Genomic DNA, 13916 nt, shown 5'->3' with positions numbered 1-13916 from the left:
TTTATTCCTTTGCCAGAAGATGTATTCAAAGCAATGGCATTGCATGGGACACTCTGATCTCAGGGTAACTCAGCATGAGCTGCAGATCAAAAACAAAAGAGCAACTGTTCTGTGTGCGCTACTTTCCATGCAAGTCTGAGAAGATGACAGTAATTGAAATGATGCGGCTCCAAACTGGTCCAAGAAAAATAGTCTGTAAATCAATTCTTAAAAATCTGGATAAGCAAAGTAATCCTGAAGTAAAGTGATGTTACATAAGCAACACAGTGACATTTGATGCTGAAGGAATGCGATGTAAAATTATTTTGTATTGAGTTAAAGAATACAATACTGAACGTGTATCCTCAGAATACCTGCATAGCTTTCACATGGGTTAGTCGAATAAGGCTTATTTCTGCTACACAACACAGTATTCTTCATTTCTGTGTAGCACACAACTTTGAAAAGAGGAAGTATTTATAAATGTATCTTATTTTGTTTGTGTGATTTTTTTTAATAAAACATGAAAAGAAAATCCAAGGTTCCACCGAGATTTGAACTCGGATCGCTGGATTCAGAGTCCAGAGTGCTAACCATTACACCATGGAACCACGTGACCAACAACACATACTTTACGGTATTTGATCCAAATCACACAGCCGGTGGTTTTCCCATGTCACAGTACATTTTAAACCAGGGAAGGTAACGTAATTTTTCTACCAGAAACATAGAGATAAAGTTTTTAAATAATGGAAAACCTCCGAAAGTAAGAACAGTGCTCCTCCATCATGCTGCGAGACTCCATCGTCCATTGCAAACAGATGTGATTTAATTTTAAGCCTATTTTACGTGTGGTTTGATGTAAATGACTGGTTAATACGAGAGTGTGGCAGAAAAGAACGATATGTTGCGATTACTTTTACGCTCCACTTTAATCCTTCTAAGTCAAGATCACCTACTGCCATCTGGTGGCCAATCATTGGAATTGCAGAATCTAGGATAGTGGGAAGGTCTTTCATGTTTGATGTTTGTTGCCTAATTCCTCTGAAGTTATACAGGGAAGAAACACATATTCCTTGTCAGTAAATAAAATAAAATAAAATAAAATACTGTAAACACTGTATGTGTTAAGACTAGTCTATAATACATTTTCTATCAAATAATTTTGTTCTTTGATCAATAATCTCTTGGGTTAAATTTAATTAGATAAGCTTTTTAACTACTGTTCTTTCCTTAATTTGCTGAAGGACTTATTTCTATGCTGAGTTATGTCTGTCAAGGTACATTTCCATCTGAAATTGGGTTCAGCTGGATACAGAGTTGGTGAAAATCATAAGCCTGACTGAGATGAATACTGATTATACACTTAGAGTAGCGAAGCATAGATTCAGCTCTGGTCTGTTGGATGCTCACAGTTCCTGTCGCAGGACGTGACAACAATAAAGATCTGCAGCTGAGCTCTGCTATGGATTTAGTCACTGCAAAGTGCAGCCAAAGGATGCATATTTAGATGAAACGAACCCTGCTGGCAGGATTTTCTTTAGGGATATCCACAGTGAACGACATTTGTTACGAAAATATGCATGATGAAAGTCAAACATTTTATACCAGTCAGTGATTTTTTTTATTTCAGAAGAATATAAAATATCATTCAATCTATCTTTGTGACCATTTTTCTTAATTAGGATTTGCTTTTAAAGAAATGCTCATCGAAGCTAAAGTCATTTTATTTTACATTTCATGGCTGCTACTTACATCCCTTCACCAAATGGAGGAGCTTTCCCATAATTTTTGCTCACCTTATGTATTGCAGTTTAATGCCATGCTGCACCACTTATTTAAGGTTGTTTTACCAAACTTCACAATCTGCCAAACAAGTTTTTTTTATTGTGGAATAACCTTTCTAGAGCCTTTGTCATAGTTTTATCACAGTTAAATATGTTCTGCAAAACTATTTATACACCTTAAAATTTTTCAGATTGTCTTGTTACAACCACAACCTTGAACAGATTTTACTTATTTATAATTAGTATCACAGGATCAGTGCAATAAAGTGCATTCCACATTAGCAAATAGTGAGTCAGCTTATGGAATTTAAGCTTAGTATAAATATCACTGCTCTGTAAAGACCTAAAACTTTTTTAAGCCAGTTTGTTTACCAACCTGGACAGTTGTTCACCTAAAATCATGGCATTAATCAAAGAGGCAGTCAAGAGGCCCGTGCAGAAGCACAGCTTGGATAAGACAGTCTGTGGAATTGACAATTTTTAGTTGTGCACTACTCAAACTGGGAAGAAGAAAGATGAGAAGTACAATTTTCAGTTTACCAGAATGTAGAAAAGAAGAAAGTGAATGTCATCCTGAACTAAAAATCCCTCCAGTTAAGCATGGTGATGGCAGCATCAAGCTTTTCCTCAGAAGGGTCAAGGAAAATCTGTAAATCTGTAAATGTGTAAATTTGGTGCAGACATTTCAGTAGAGCTGCAGCCACAGATGGTTCGAGGTTATTTTCACAGGTATGCTAAATACAAATGCATGTCACACGTTTGAGATTTTTAGTCCTTTAATAACTTTGAAAACCATGTGTTCTTTCTTCCAATAAACAATTATGCACTATTTGCATTGGTCTGTCTCATAAAGTCCCAAGAAAATACATTGAAATGCAGGAAAATTAAATGAACAAATAGAAAAAGTTCAAGATGTATGAATGTTTTTGCCAGACAGTGTCAATATTTTCATTTTTACTTCATGTTTACTTAGGAATAGTTAAATACTGAAGTTCCACAGCTTGTCATATACAATCAACAGACATCTTTCAAACAGTTTTTTTTTTTAATTACAAATTTTTGTTTTTCTTGACAATAAGTTGCGATGAATGGATTACAGCAGACCAATAAGATAATTTGGTGAGTTTTTCTCAATTTCCATATTACACTCTGTGTTAAATTTCAGCGACACCTGGGGATACATTTTCCAATTTAAAAACACCACTGATGTTTGAGTCGCATCACTTACATCAGGCAGGCATCAGAGAAATATCTTCAGGCCCTAAATAAAGAAGAATGGATGTCTGGTAATTTAAAGTGTTTGACTTGAAGCTCAACTTATTCACTACAAGCCCTACTATAGACGTGGCAGCAAAGAGAAACATCCCTAAAGTTGTTTAAGAAATGACATTTTAGTAAAATATGCGATTGAAAAGAAAGAATATGTAAAGCACATCAAAGAAATAGCTGGAAAAATGTCCAATAAACTCCTAATGCAATTTGCAACTATTTAGTGCAACTGTGCTGCACTACATGAAAAAAAAAGTTCTGCTTTAATGATAAACAAACACAAAAAACAGACACAGATTAATAGATGGCCAGTGCAGATGTCTAACAAACATTAAATGCTTACAGAGGAGAACTAAAATGAATATTATGCAACAACACATCTGGTGAAATTCTGCATTGAAAAATAACCCAGAGAGTTCTGGACTGGCTCAGAAAATCCAACAGATTACATTTGTTTTCCCTTGTTTTTTATTGTCATAGTGACTCAGTTGAAAGACAGTGCCAGTTCAGTTTCATTAGTTATGAAATGGATGTGATACATTTAATTCTCAGATCATTAACTTTTATTTAAAACCATTTTTTCACAGATTTAGGGGAAATTGTTGTTGCCTCTGACTTTTCAAAGCAACTCAAAGGCATGTTGTCTATTTCTGTATTGTAACATATGTTGTAACTATATTTAACAAACTAGAAAATGAATATCTTCCCTGAATTTTATACAGTGGATAAAGACAAAACTTTCATTTGATTCTTTTTTCCCTGTTGTCGGCTCACTTCACAGGTTTTTCTAGTCACAATCATAGGTTGTTGACGATGGCATCTCTATCATTTGTGTCACTCTGGAAATCTTAAAGATGAGGAACCGTAGAACAGCACTCAACAATCTCTATGAAGTTTCAGCGATGATAGAAAACAAACTGAACAACCTATTTGAATGTAAAACTTTTACACCCGCAAATATGTAAATATTGATTCTAAAATCTTGAAATATAAGTAAACATATTTTAAAAAATCAGGTTTAAATGGTCAAATATTTCAAACTGTTGAGGCAGAGACAGATCTTTAGTTTGTTGACAATTTAAAGTTGAATTGTGCAAAAGAACCAGCCTTTATTCCCGTGGACAACGGTTGTGCTGACAGTAAAGTAAACAGTTGGGGGAAAAAAGCTATAAAAATTTTATATTGGTGGTCAAAAAAGGCAATACATATATTTGCAAAGCAGTGGATATAATCACAAGAACATAAATTCTATGTATTTTAATATCTTTTCGATTCAAAATAAAATCCCTCAACAGAATATTTCTGTCTGTGAATACGGCAGCTCTGAAGCTCCTACCGGAGTGAATTTCTTCTCTTCAAAACTCGAATCAAGGTCCGGACTGTGAGGATCTGCTATTACAGTTTGATTTCTTATTAGAAAGAAAATCTCACAGCAGCAGAGACCATACAATGACAACGGGAGTTCACTGACTCAATAAAAGAGAGAACGAAGAAATACAGGAGCTAGATCATAAGGCTGCACTACATGAGGAGTCTCGTTTTTATTGGTTAGGAGGAAGAGTGGGGCTTCTGTCTGCAGCCAAATGGCATCACAAATCCATAATGGGTGGGCTTAAAATGCATAAAAAACAGTTGATTTGGATAATGGGAGTGAAAACAATGTGCAAAAAGCAGATAGGGAGCGTGGGTGAGACGAAAATGGTTATAGAAATTAAGAGGATGACTAGAATAAAATGGATGGTAAAGAGGATAGCAAGGAAGGATGAAGAGGAAGGGAGGACAAAGGGAGAGTGTGATGAGTGTGATGATGAGTAAAAGACAAGGGGAAGATGACAGGGATGCAAAAGGCTCTTAAGTATCGATGCAAATAATGAATGGAATACAGGGAGGTATAGGAAAAAGAGACTGAGACTGTAAAGAAGAATAAGTTTGGTTATAAAGATGGGTAGGTGGAATAAAAGGGGTGAAAATGAGAGAAAAAAGGATGAAAGGGATGAAGATGGAGTTTTAAAGATGGATGAGGGGGATAGATCAAATGATAGAAGGTTATTAGGAGTGTGATGAAATAGAGTCAAAAGGGTATTTTGTACTGCTTAATGAGTAAATTGTGTAATCTGAATTTTGTTTTCCTCATCCTCCTCATCCTCATAGAGGATCACAAAGAAGGATGAGGAAGAATTAGAAGATGGGTAGGATGGGACAACATTTTGAAGAGATGAGAAGGAGCAAAATGAAAATGGATCAAATGTAGGGATGTGGAGGTTGGATGAAATAGAAAGGGGTTACTTTTTTCTTTTATTCCAAATAAAAAACAATAGCTAGGCTAAATGACATTTTACACAAATAATTCAAAAAAGGAGAACCAATGAGGATTTGGTGCAAGAACGGAGAGAAACAAGAATTGCTGAGTGATAAGGAAGATTTGTTAAGAAGAAGGACGGGGAGGATTGAATTGAAGGAAAAAGACTTGTACAACAATGACAAGGCTGGAGTAAAGAAAAAGAGTAGCGATAAGGTCAGGATGAGATGATGAAGCGACGCAGGGATGTGGTGTCGAGAGCAGAAGATAAAGTGATCTGTGTGTGAGCGCCAGCTACAAGTAGACTTGCCAAGTGATTAAAGGCAGGGCTCAGGCATGGCTTTGCTCCCAAACCTAAATTAGCACATTAGCTAAATTTATCAAGGAAATTTATTTGTTCTTATTCAGTGTATTAATGTGAATGAGACAGGTTTTTGGTGACAGAAGAGGTATTTAATAGTAAACAAACTTAAGTACCAAAACAACAACCAGATTTATGTGACAGCAACTAGAAAAAAATGTCCTAAAAGGACAGTCATGGGAGGTGAGATCAACTGTCACTATGCTGCTCATAGATGTGGTGATGTCCAGTGAAACGCTGTCTGTGCATCGATTGTCAACATGTTATTGCTTCAACAGAGGGTGGAATGGATTTAAGCAAATTCAATCTACTAGATAAAAGAATTAATTAGCCTGATAGGAAAATAAAAAGAGGTTTTAGAAACAGATTTCTATCACACATGAATCCCCTTTGTAAATGCTTTTGGGTCTTACATTGGTCAGATGAAAAGTTATTTTTAATCTACAATTTGACAGAGAGAATATTTTAAGTGACTTCAAAAACAGCTCACAAAATGACACAGCTAATCTCACAAGAAGATAAATTGTGTGTTATCTACATCGGTGGGTATCATTATCTGATCATGCTCATCTTTTTATTATTATAACCACATTAATAAAAAAAGTCTTCAATAATATAAATTAATACGTAAAGCAAAGAGCTTCATAAATACAAAACATAAAAGATTGAAGCATCCAGTGACCTTAAAACAGAAACCAAGACATTTGCAAGAGAGAGAGAAAAAAAAAAAAAAAACGCCTTCACATGGAAAACAACACAAGATTGGAGCACTTCATTAATACGAAGAAAAGGGTCAAACGTTAGACCGATTCTGTGTCTGTAAGTCTCAATAAATGGAATAAATGCATGAACACTGGCGAGCTGAAAACATGTCCAGATACACACGGCCTCGTTAACAACAAAACTTAGCTTACATTAGTATTATGTGTGTGATCATTACTGGATAACAGCGAATACAGAACCATTACAACAATTTTCTATTTTACCCATGCTTGCTCAAATTCTTTTTCACAGTCCCATGTCGAACATTTAGGCCACCGGAAACATTCCTTCACTTCTGAGTTCGATGAGCAGAGCTTCTCTTTATGCTATCTTCTCTCCAGAACAATAATTTTGGTTTGGGGGGACATTATAAACACTCTGCTGCTCTTTTTAATAAACATATATCATGGGATAAAAATGAGCAAGAGAACAGCTCTCCCTGTAAATAAACTGTCCACTCAGTTCATGTGTCCTGCTCTCTGCAGTGTTCGGAACAACCCTGTTCCACATCAGGAGGTCCATATAAAGGCCAGGCAGCAGTCTGAGTAGTCAACTCCATAACAAAATAAAACTGGCGAACAGTCGCTGGTGAGTTGGACACTTTTTCCTCCCCTCATTGTCCTTCAAGGTCACAGGAAGAGAGCCAAAGTGAGTCAGAATCGTGGCTGTCTCTCCATCTCAGAATCTCAGCACCAAATCGAACACATATAGAGACAAAGGGAGAGCCATTGGCTGAAAGTTGGTTTCCTGTGGTTGCCAGGCCAGGTAGAGGGTGTTCACCCTAAAGCAAGGAACTGGGGCTTTCTGGGGGTGCCGGGGGTGTGTGTGTGGGGCTGTGGCGCATGGGCAGAATGTCGTAGTGGCTAGGGATGTGGCTGCCACAGGAAAGGTCATAAGGACCCTGGGAAAAACCTGTGGCCATGCCATTGGGTCCCTGCAGGATACTCACAGTGGGCTCTGCAACAGTTTGAGAGAAAAGGTAGGAAAAAACAAAAGAGACGTACGTTAGTAAGGTCAAGGAGAAAGGTGAAAAACTGATGCAAGAAATTATGCTAATGCTAATTAACCAGCTAATCTCACAATCTGTTAAATTATGCAATCTAATTTCCGATCAAAACCACAGTCAGTTCCAGCAGATGGCCGCTCACGTAGAGCCAGCTGCCTCTGCTGGAGGTTTTGCAAGCAGTTTTCCTTTAGTTTCACTATACTTGATTGATAACATGATTCAATCAGCTCGGTTTCCATAGAGAGAAAACATTTTACAGAACAGCTTATGACCTGAAGTTAACTGCACTATCTAATTGAAATTGAAATATGTGGATTAAACAGTCTAATATTTTTATGAATTAACTATCTATCTCTGTATATAAATCAGATTTGTTTGCTTTGTTTAGTGCCTTGAGTTGACATTTGTTGAGAATCAGTGCTCCTGAAATAAACTGAAGTGAAATTGATTAATGTATCAACTTTCCATTAAATCTTCACCAGTCTAGGGAACAATCTTCTTTATTTCCTAGATTAATATTGATTACAGACAATCAATGACTATTATGAACTGTTATGAGTTATGAATATACTTGAAAAGCTAGTAATAAACCTAATAATTGAATGTACAAATTTCAAAACAAACTGAATTTGTCTCACTAGTTTCTGCTAATTAGTGGTTAAGGGAACAAAAACAAATCACCATTTCTACTGTAAGGCTTGGGAGAAAGAAAATAAAAAAGAAACATTGAAACTGAATTTAGAACTGTGAAAACCTTTGAGGCCAACTATTGGTTGAGCATACAAGCATTATAAGTAAATTATTTTAACAGGGACTTCATGGGAACATCGATAAAGTGGATTTTTCTTTCTGATAAAAACAGTTTTTATATGTCCATAGAAAAGACAAACTTGCTCAAATAAATTAGACAACCACTTCCTGTGCTTAATCCTCAATGTTCATCAATTACATTTTAAAATGACCAGAATACACCAGTTAAAGTAAATAAAGAAAATCACTGACTGCAGTGATGACAGGTTTCATCACTGCAGATGAAACCTGAAAGCTTCCATCAAAATCAACAGCAAACTCACCAACATCATAGACGTTCCTGCTCACGGTGCCCAGGAGAGTGGCGGTGCCTCCAAAGGGGACTTCACGGTGGGAGGGGGATTTCATCTCCACATAGCTGCTCTCTGTGTGCTTGCACGCCAGCCCGGGTGGGTCTCTGATAGTGGCGTATGGATTATCACTATTCAGCGAGCAGGAGCTGTTGTTGTTGCACATGGAGCTCTTTATGTAATCTGCAGTTGCCACAAGACAAGGATTTATGCAGCATCATAAAAGATGAAGCGATTGTCACAGATTCATAATGGTGGTATTAATACATGAATTTAAGCCCATATTGGAGAATGGCGAAGAGAATGGCAATGAAGCTTGTTGCCATTCTGAAGCTGAATTTCTTTTGTCTGCGACAGGTGACTAATGGTGGTATATAGTAATAAGAGTACAAAGGCAAGAGAGTGGAAGGCTCATCTCATCTATAACGGTCTCATCAATCTGATAAGAGGCCTCATTAGAGACCGCAGCAGAGCCCTCTTCACACCCCTGGGTCTCTCGCATTCACCATCGACTGCCCAGCACTGAAGACAAAATGACGTATCAGGCAGCGAGCCATGGAAAGCAATTACTATTCGGATAAAAGCTGAGCCCACCATGAGCCTGTCCAGACTGCAGAGACTTCTTGTATAAATCAGAAAAAATACAGATGTGACACTTTGCGGCTGTGAAATTAATATCAAAAGACATAAAGAAAAAAACAAAACAAAAAAAACCCAATCCAAATAGAAAAACTGGCGTATCAACTGTAAAGTGAAAAGATTCTTTTAGACATTCCACCTGGAGATAAACTTTAAAAACACCTGAACACTGCATACTAAAGGCATCAGCTTACCTTTTCGTGATGCTTTTTGTGGCTGTGCCTCATTCTGTTGAACTTCTGAAAATGTGAAACAACAAAGGCAAACATTTTATACAGAAACGCAGATTCAGTTTCAGCTTTCAGCACATTTATGATTTATGAAATAAGGTTTGGCTGTCATGCTACAATTTTTCATATTTTCTTTTATTTGCATTTTATTGCTGCACATATAATTAATGATACTTTTTTTATGAGCTCATAAAAAGTATCAGTCAGGAGAAGAGTACAAAAAGTTTTACAGCAGTATTTATAAAAATAAAGACTGCCCAATGAGTGAATGGTGACTGTTCTGTCAAGAAGAGTGACATTTTTTAACATTTTCAGATACTAGTGAGTTTTGACTCAAATATTACAAGATACTAAAACTCAAATTTATTTTTATAAAAATTAAAAGGGATTTTTTTTTCCAGAATGCACATTAGAATTGCTTTCAAAATATGAAAATCTAATTTTAGAATGCCCTAGTGTCTGAGACAAATGAACCAATGAACATCCAGTTAATCTGAGGTATAAAATACTATTTTGCATTCTTCGAATTAGCTCCAAGCTACTGCTCTTAAACAGCATTTTGACTGACTTTATCCTCCTCACTGGACAAATTATCATATTATCACCTTCCTAAAATAATGGCCTAAGACATCTTAAATTACTTTTGGCAAAAAAAAAAATGACTTGGGCCATTATTTTAGGAAGGTGACAATATAAATCTTTGCCTTATGAAACTAATGCTGCAGCTGTGTATTTCCCTATTCATACTATCTTTTTGTTTAGCCATTGTACTATGCATTGATTTCTCCTGTCTAACTTTTGGCTGTGCTCTCTGCTGCCTTATGAGCACATTCTATCTTTTATACTTTGTGAATATTTCTCAACATCAAACATGGATTTGAACGTAGTCATCAACAGTTACAAGCCTAAGCAAGACTGAAAAGGGAAAGTTACATTTTCTAATACACAATTTAATGTGCAGTGTGTTTATGGCAAGCCTGTTAACCATTATAAATATTCTAAATGTCTGCCTAAATATAACATAAAAATGTTCCAACATAAATTTGTAGCTATGAGAAAATATGTGAACATTTATCATCAGCAGTTTATTTAAAGGTGATATCAGAGAAAAGTGTGGAATAACAATCAGGTTTGAGCAGACAGGGTGTTTTAATTAAGGAAGAGCGATCTATCACAGTTTGATCTTCAAACATGTGTTTGAGAGGTTTTATTATCGCACTGGCAAAGGAGACTTGTCAAGGACGCCAGGAAAAAAGTTGCAGATGTCCATCAGACTGCCAATGATGATGGACACCAAAGTTTTTAAGAAAGTACTAGTAATAGGGTCTTAAATATTTATTAAAAATACACAGTATTATGTGGGTACTTCAGAAACTTCTACTTTTTGAGACTGAAGTCTAAAAGGAGTTAAACCAAAGTAATGCTTTGGTTCTAGCATTCCAGAAAGTGTAACCTTTTAAAACCTTGGCATATTTTGATAACAATAACAGGGAGACAAGACCTAAATCTAAATTAAATGTGGTAAAAAACAAAACAAAACAAAAAAAACACACATTTTTATCTCCTTAAGTTGGTTTCACACCACAGTTCTGCAGACACACACACTCAATCATTCCTTTTCCCCAGCCACACAGGCTCAGCCAAACAATCAGGGCTTAGAAACAAAACAGTGAGCTCCCAGATAAGCCGGGATAATCTCCTTAAATATTAGCAACTTAATAGTCCCATTCTGATTTTATATGGAGATATGTTTCCCCAGTGCACAACCACTTCCAAGCAGGTATCAAATGCTTAAGTGGTGAACCCCTCTCCTCATCTTGCCTGTTGTGTACAGGAAAGCCACAATTTTGATCTTTCTTCCCCCCCTCCCGCCCCCCAATATTTACTTAATGGCTTTTCTCAAATTAAGATCATGAGAACATTGCAGCTGTGGGTTTGCAGTTGTGCCGAATTTGGCATCAAATATTTTTCTTGGTATCAATTTCTTGTCTGACATATTAGTATTGTGACATTTCCAATAGGCATACTATAAAATGAGTGGACTGTATTAATTACAACCAATTCTATTCAGGGTGGATCAACAGCTACTGTATTATCACATTGTTTAGGTTCATTCATAATTACAGAACAAAGACAGTTACAGTATACCAGATAATAAAACAAAATATGTCACATACATCCTTTTTAAATCTCTTCTTGCGACATGAGTGAGCATCAAGCCACTAAAGAAATAATGATAAAAAGGGTCAAAAACATTTTAAATAAATGTAACGTTTCTTCAAATAAGCAAAGCAGGATGATTTTAGCATTTATTTGTTTACTAATCTAAGATACTTGTTACTGAGCAGCAGCTGCACTTTTCTATGTGCAAACCGATTTCATCCAGTTGCATTTTACATATCGACAGATGAACGCTTGTTTTTCTTCACAACCACAGCTCTTCTGAGGCATTTATAAAAGGCTGCTCTCCTGATTAAAAAATGCTCACACTTTGTTGTAGGATTTTCTATAATTAATATCCTAAGTGTGCAGCGCTTGACCCATTGTAAGTCATCATGGTCACTTGGGGAAGTGAAGGAGGACTAATGAGCTCATAGTGACCCCTATTCATCTCCACTCCGGTTCTCCCCCTGTCCTATCCGCATATCTTATCAAAATCAGAGCAAAGGTTATGTTTAACAAGAGACCCCGGCTTCATCTTCATTCACAGCAGGCGTCCGGCACTGAGAGGTCTGCTTTAATGACACGCACGTCTTCGCCCCTGATTTGACAGTTTTGCTCATTTATTGCTCTGAAATCCAAATTCAGCCTATATGTGGTGTGACATAATAAGTGAGAGTAGAACTGACCTATGTCGTTTAGGTTGCAGAAGGCTCTCCATTCTGAGGCATTTCGGCTCTTTAGGGTACTTGACTGCAAAAGAGAAGCATATAACATGACAATCGCTTAATACTCCAACATGGTATTGTTGGGTGAAAAAAAAAAAAAGCAATGACAATGCCAATGTTGAAAGCTTGTACTTTGAGAGTCAGGGTCCCATCAAGATTGCTGGAAATGGTGGAGACCACGTTGCACTGGGCTACGGTGGGGTAGCTGGGGTTGGAGAAGCACTGGGTAGTGTTGCTGGTGCTGTTCTGGTTCTGACTGATCTCTGAGGCGCTGGTCCTCATCGCAACAGTACTGCCACACTCTAAAATTTTACAGGATGAGAGGGTTAAAAGATAATTTTAGGTCCAATTATTTGTAACAATTACATCTTTATGTATTTTCACATTTTGCCATATTAAAATGTATTTATTTTAAAAAATTACAAAGTAAAACATGTAAAGTGGAAGGAAAATAACACCTAATTGTCAGATTTTATTATTATTATTTTTTTTTACAAATTATAATCTGAAAAGTGGTAGAACCTGCTTTCTCTGAAATTATAGATGCATGTGTTTTGAGATATCTCTGTCAGATTTAAGCATCTAAGGACTAAAATATTTGACCATTCTTCTTTGCGAAATGTCAATCTCCATCAAATTGGATGAAGAGCAGCTTTGAACATCAATTTTAAACCCTTGCAGCAAATATTTAATTGGATATAGGTCTGAACTTTGAATGGGCTTTTCATCTTGTTACAGCTCCTGATGACTGTTTTAGGTGTTTGTCCTATTACAAGGTGAAAGACAAGCCCCTTCTTCTTAACCACTTGGCTCTGATCAATTCTCTGATTAGTCTTGACCTCCTTCACCTCTCTGTTTACATGGACAGCTATGTCTTAGTGGATTTGAAGTTGTGCCATATTCATTCCATATTCAGGCAATGGCTTGAACAGTGCTTGTGAGACGCTTGGGATGCTATAACCTAACTTTACAAACATTGGTGTGTTAAGTGATTTCTGAAGGTAATTGGTGGCACTGGCCTTCAGTTATGGGGATCACAGTAAAAAGATGCAAAAATAAAAAGTCATGCCTCGCTTTTCATATTTTAAACTCAGTATTCTCTACCTTCCACTTTAGCTGAATTATTAATTACTACTTCATGTTTTATCTCATATAACACCAATAAAATGCAACAAAGTTTAAGCTGTTGCTTGTCAAAATATGAAAAAGTTTAAAGGTTATGAATACTGTGTGTAGGCACAGTGGGTATATGTGTTTGCATACATGCACTATGGTCTGTATTGCAAGCAATTAATAAATTTCGCCATGATTGAAAATACTTGAAATATCTTACCTGAAAGAGAGTAGTCAGTGTTGTTAATGTGCATTGCCTGTGAGTAGGACACACTAGGCTGGATCTCCTGGCCCTTGTCCCTCTGTCTCTGCCTGTACCACACAAACACACTAAGCATGGCCATGAGGATGAGAAGCAGAAAGATGATGCCCATGACAGCCCCTGCAGACTGCCGCTCTGAACCACGCGCCGGGCTTATCTTGGTGTATGGGTTCAACTCTTCCATCATCAGAGCTGCTACACAGAAAACAAAAACAGTGAGT

The 13916-nt window shown here is 36.7% G+C and overlaps 1 protein-coding gene and 1 non-coding gene across 2 annotated transcripts in view; both read right to left on the bottom strand.

Moving 5' to 3' along the window:
- Window positions 1-518: 518 nt before the first annotated feature.
- Window positions 519-590, bottom strand: trnaq-cug (transfer RNA glutamine (anticodon CUG)). The gene has a single exon. It is a non-coding gene; the product is annotated as a tRNA-Gln (tRNA).
- A 1946-nt stretch (window positions 591-2536) lies between these two features.
- Window positions 2537-13916, bottom strand: part of megf11 (multiple EGF-like-domains 11) — a 104133-nt gene continuing 92753 nt past the window's right edge. The window contains exons 21-26 of the mRNA XM_055037483.1: window positions 13654-13890; window positions 12453-12622; window positions 12282-12345; window positions 9397-9441; window positions 8537-8746; window positions 2537-7414 (exon numbers count right to left, since the gene is read on the bottom strand). Of these exons, the coding sequence (XP_054893458.1) occupies window positions 7239-7414; window positions 8537-8746; window positions 9397-9441; window positions 12282-12345; window positions 12453-12622; window positions 13654-13890 (902 nt within the window). The 3' untranslated portion in view covers window positions 2537-7238. The remainder of the gene's footprint in view (window positions 7415-8536; window positions 8747-9396; window positions 9442-12281; window positions 12346-12452; window positions 12623-13653; window positions 13891-13916) is intronic.

Source organism: Poeciliopsis prolifica, unplaced genomic scaffold (genome assembly GCF_027474105.1).
Source record: "Poeciliopsis prolifica strain line A6 unplaced genomic scaffold, Auburn_PproV2 SCAFFOLD001, whole genome shotgun sequence".
NCBI classification, from domain to species: Eukaryota; Metazoa; Chordata; class Actinopteri; order Cyprinodontiformes; family Poeciliidae; genus Poeciliopsis; species Poeciliopsis prolifica.
This window is presented reverse-complemented; position numbering and strand designations above follow the sequence as displayed.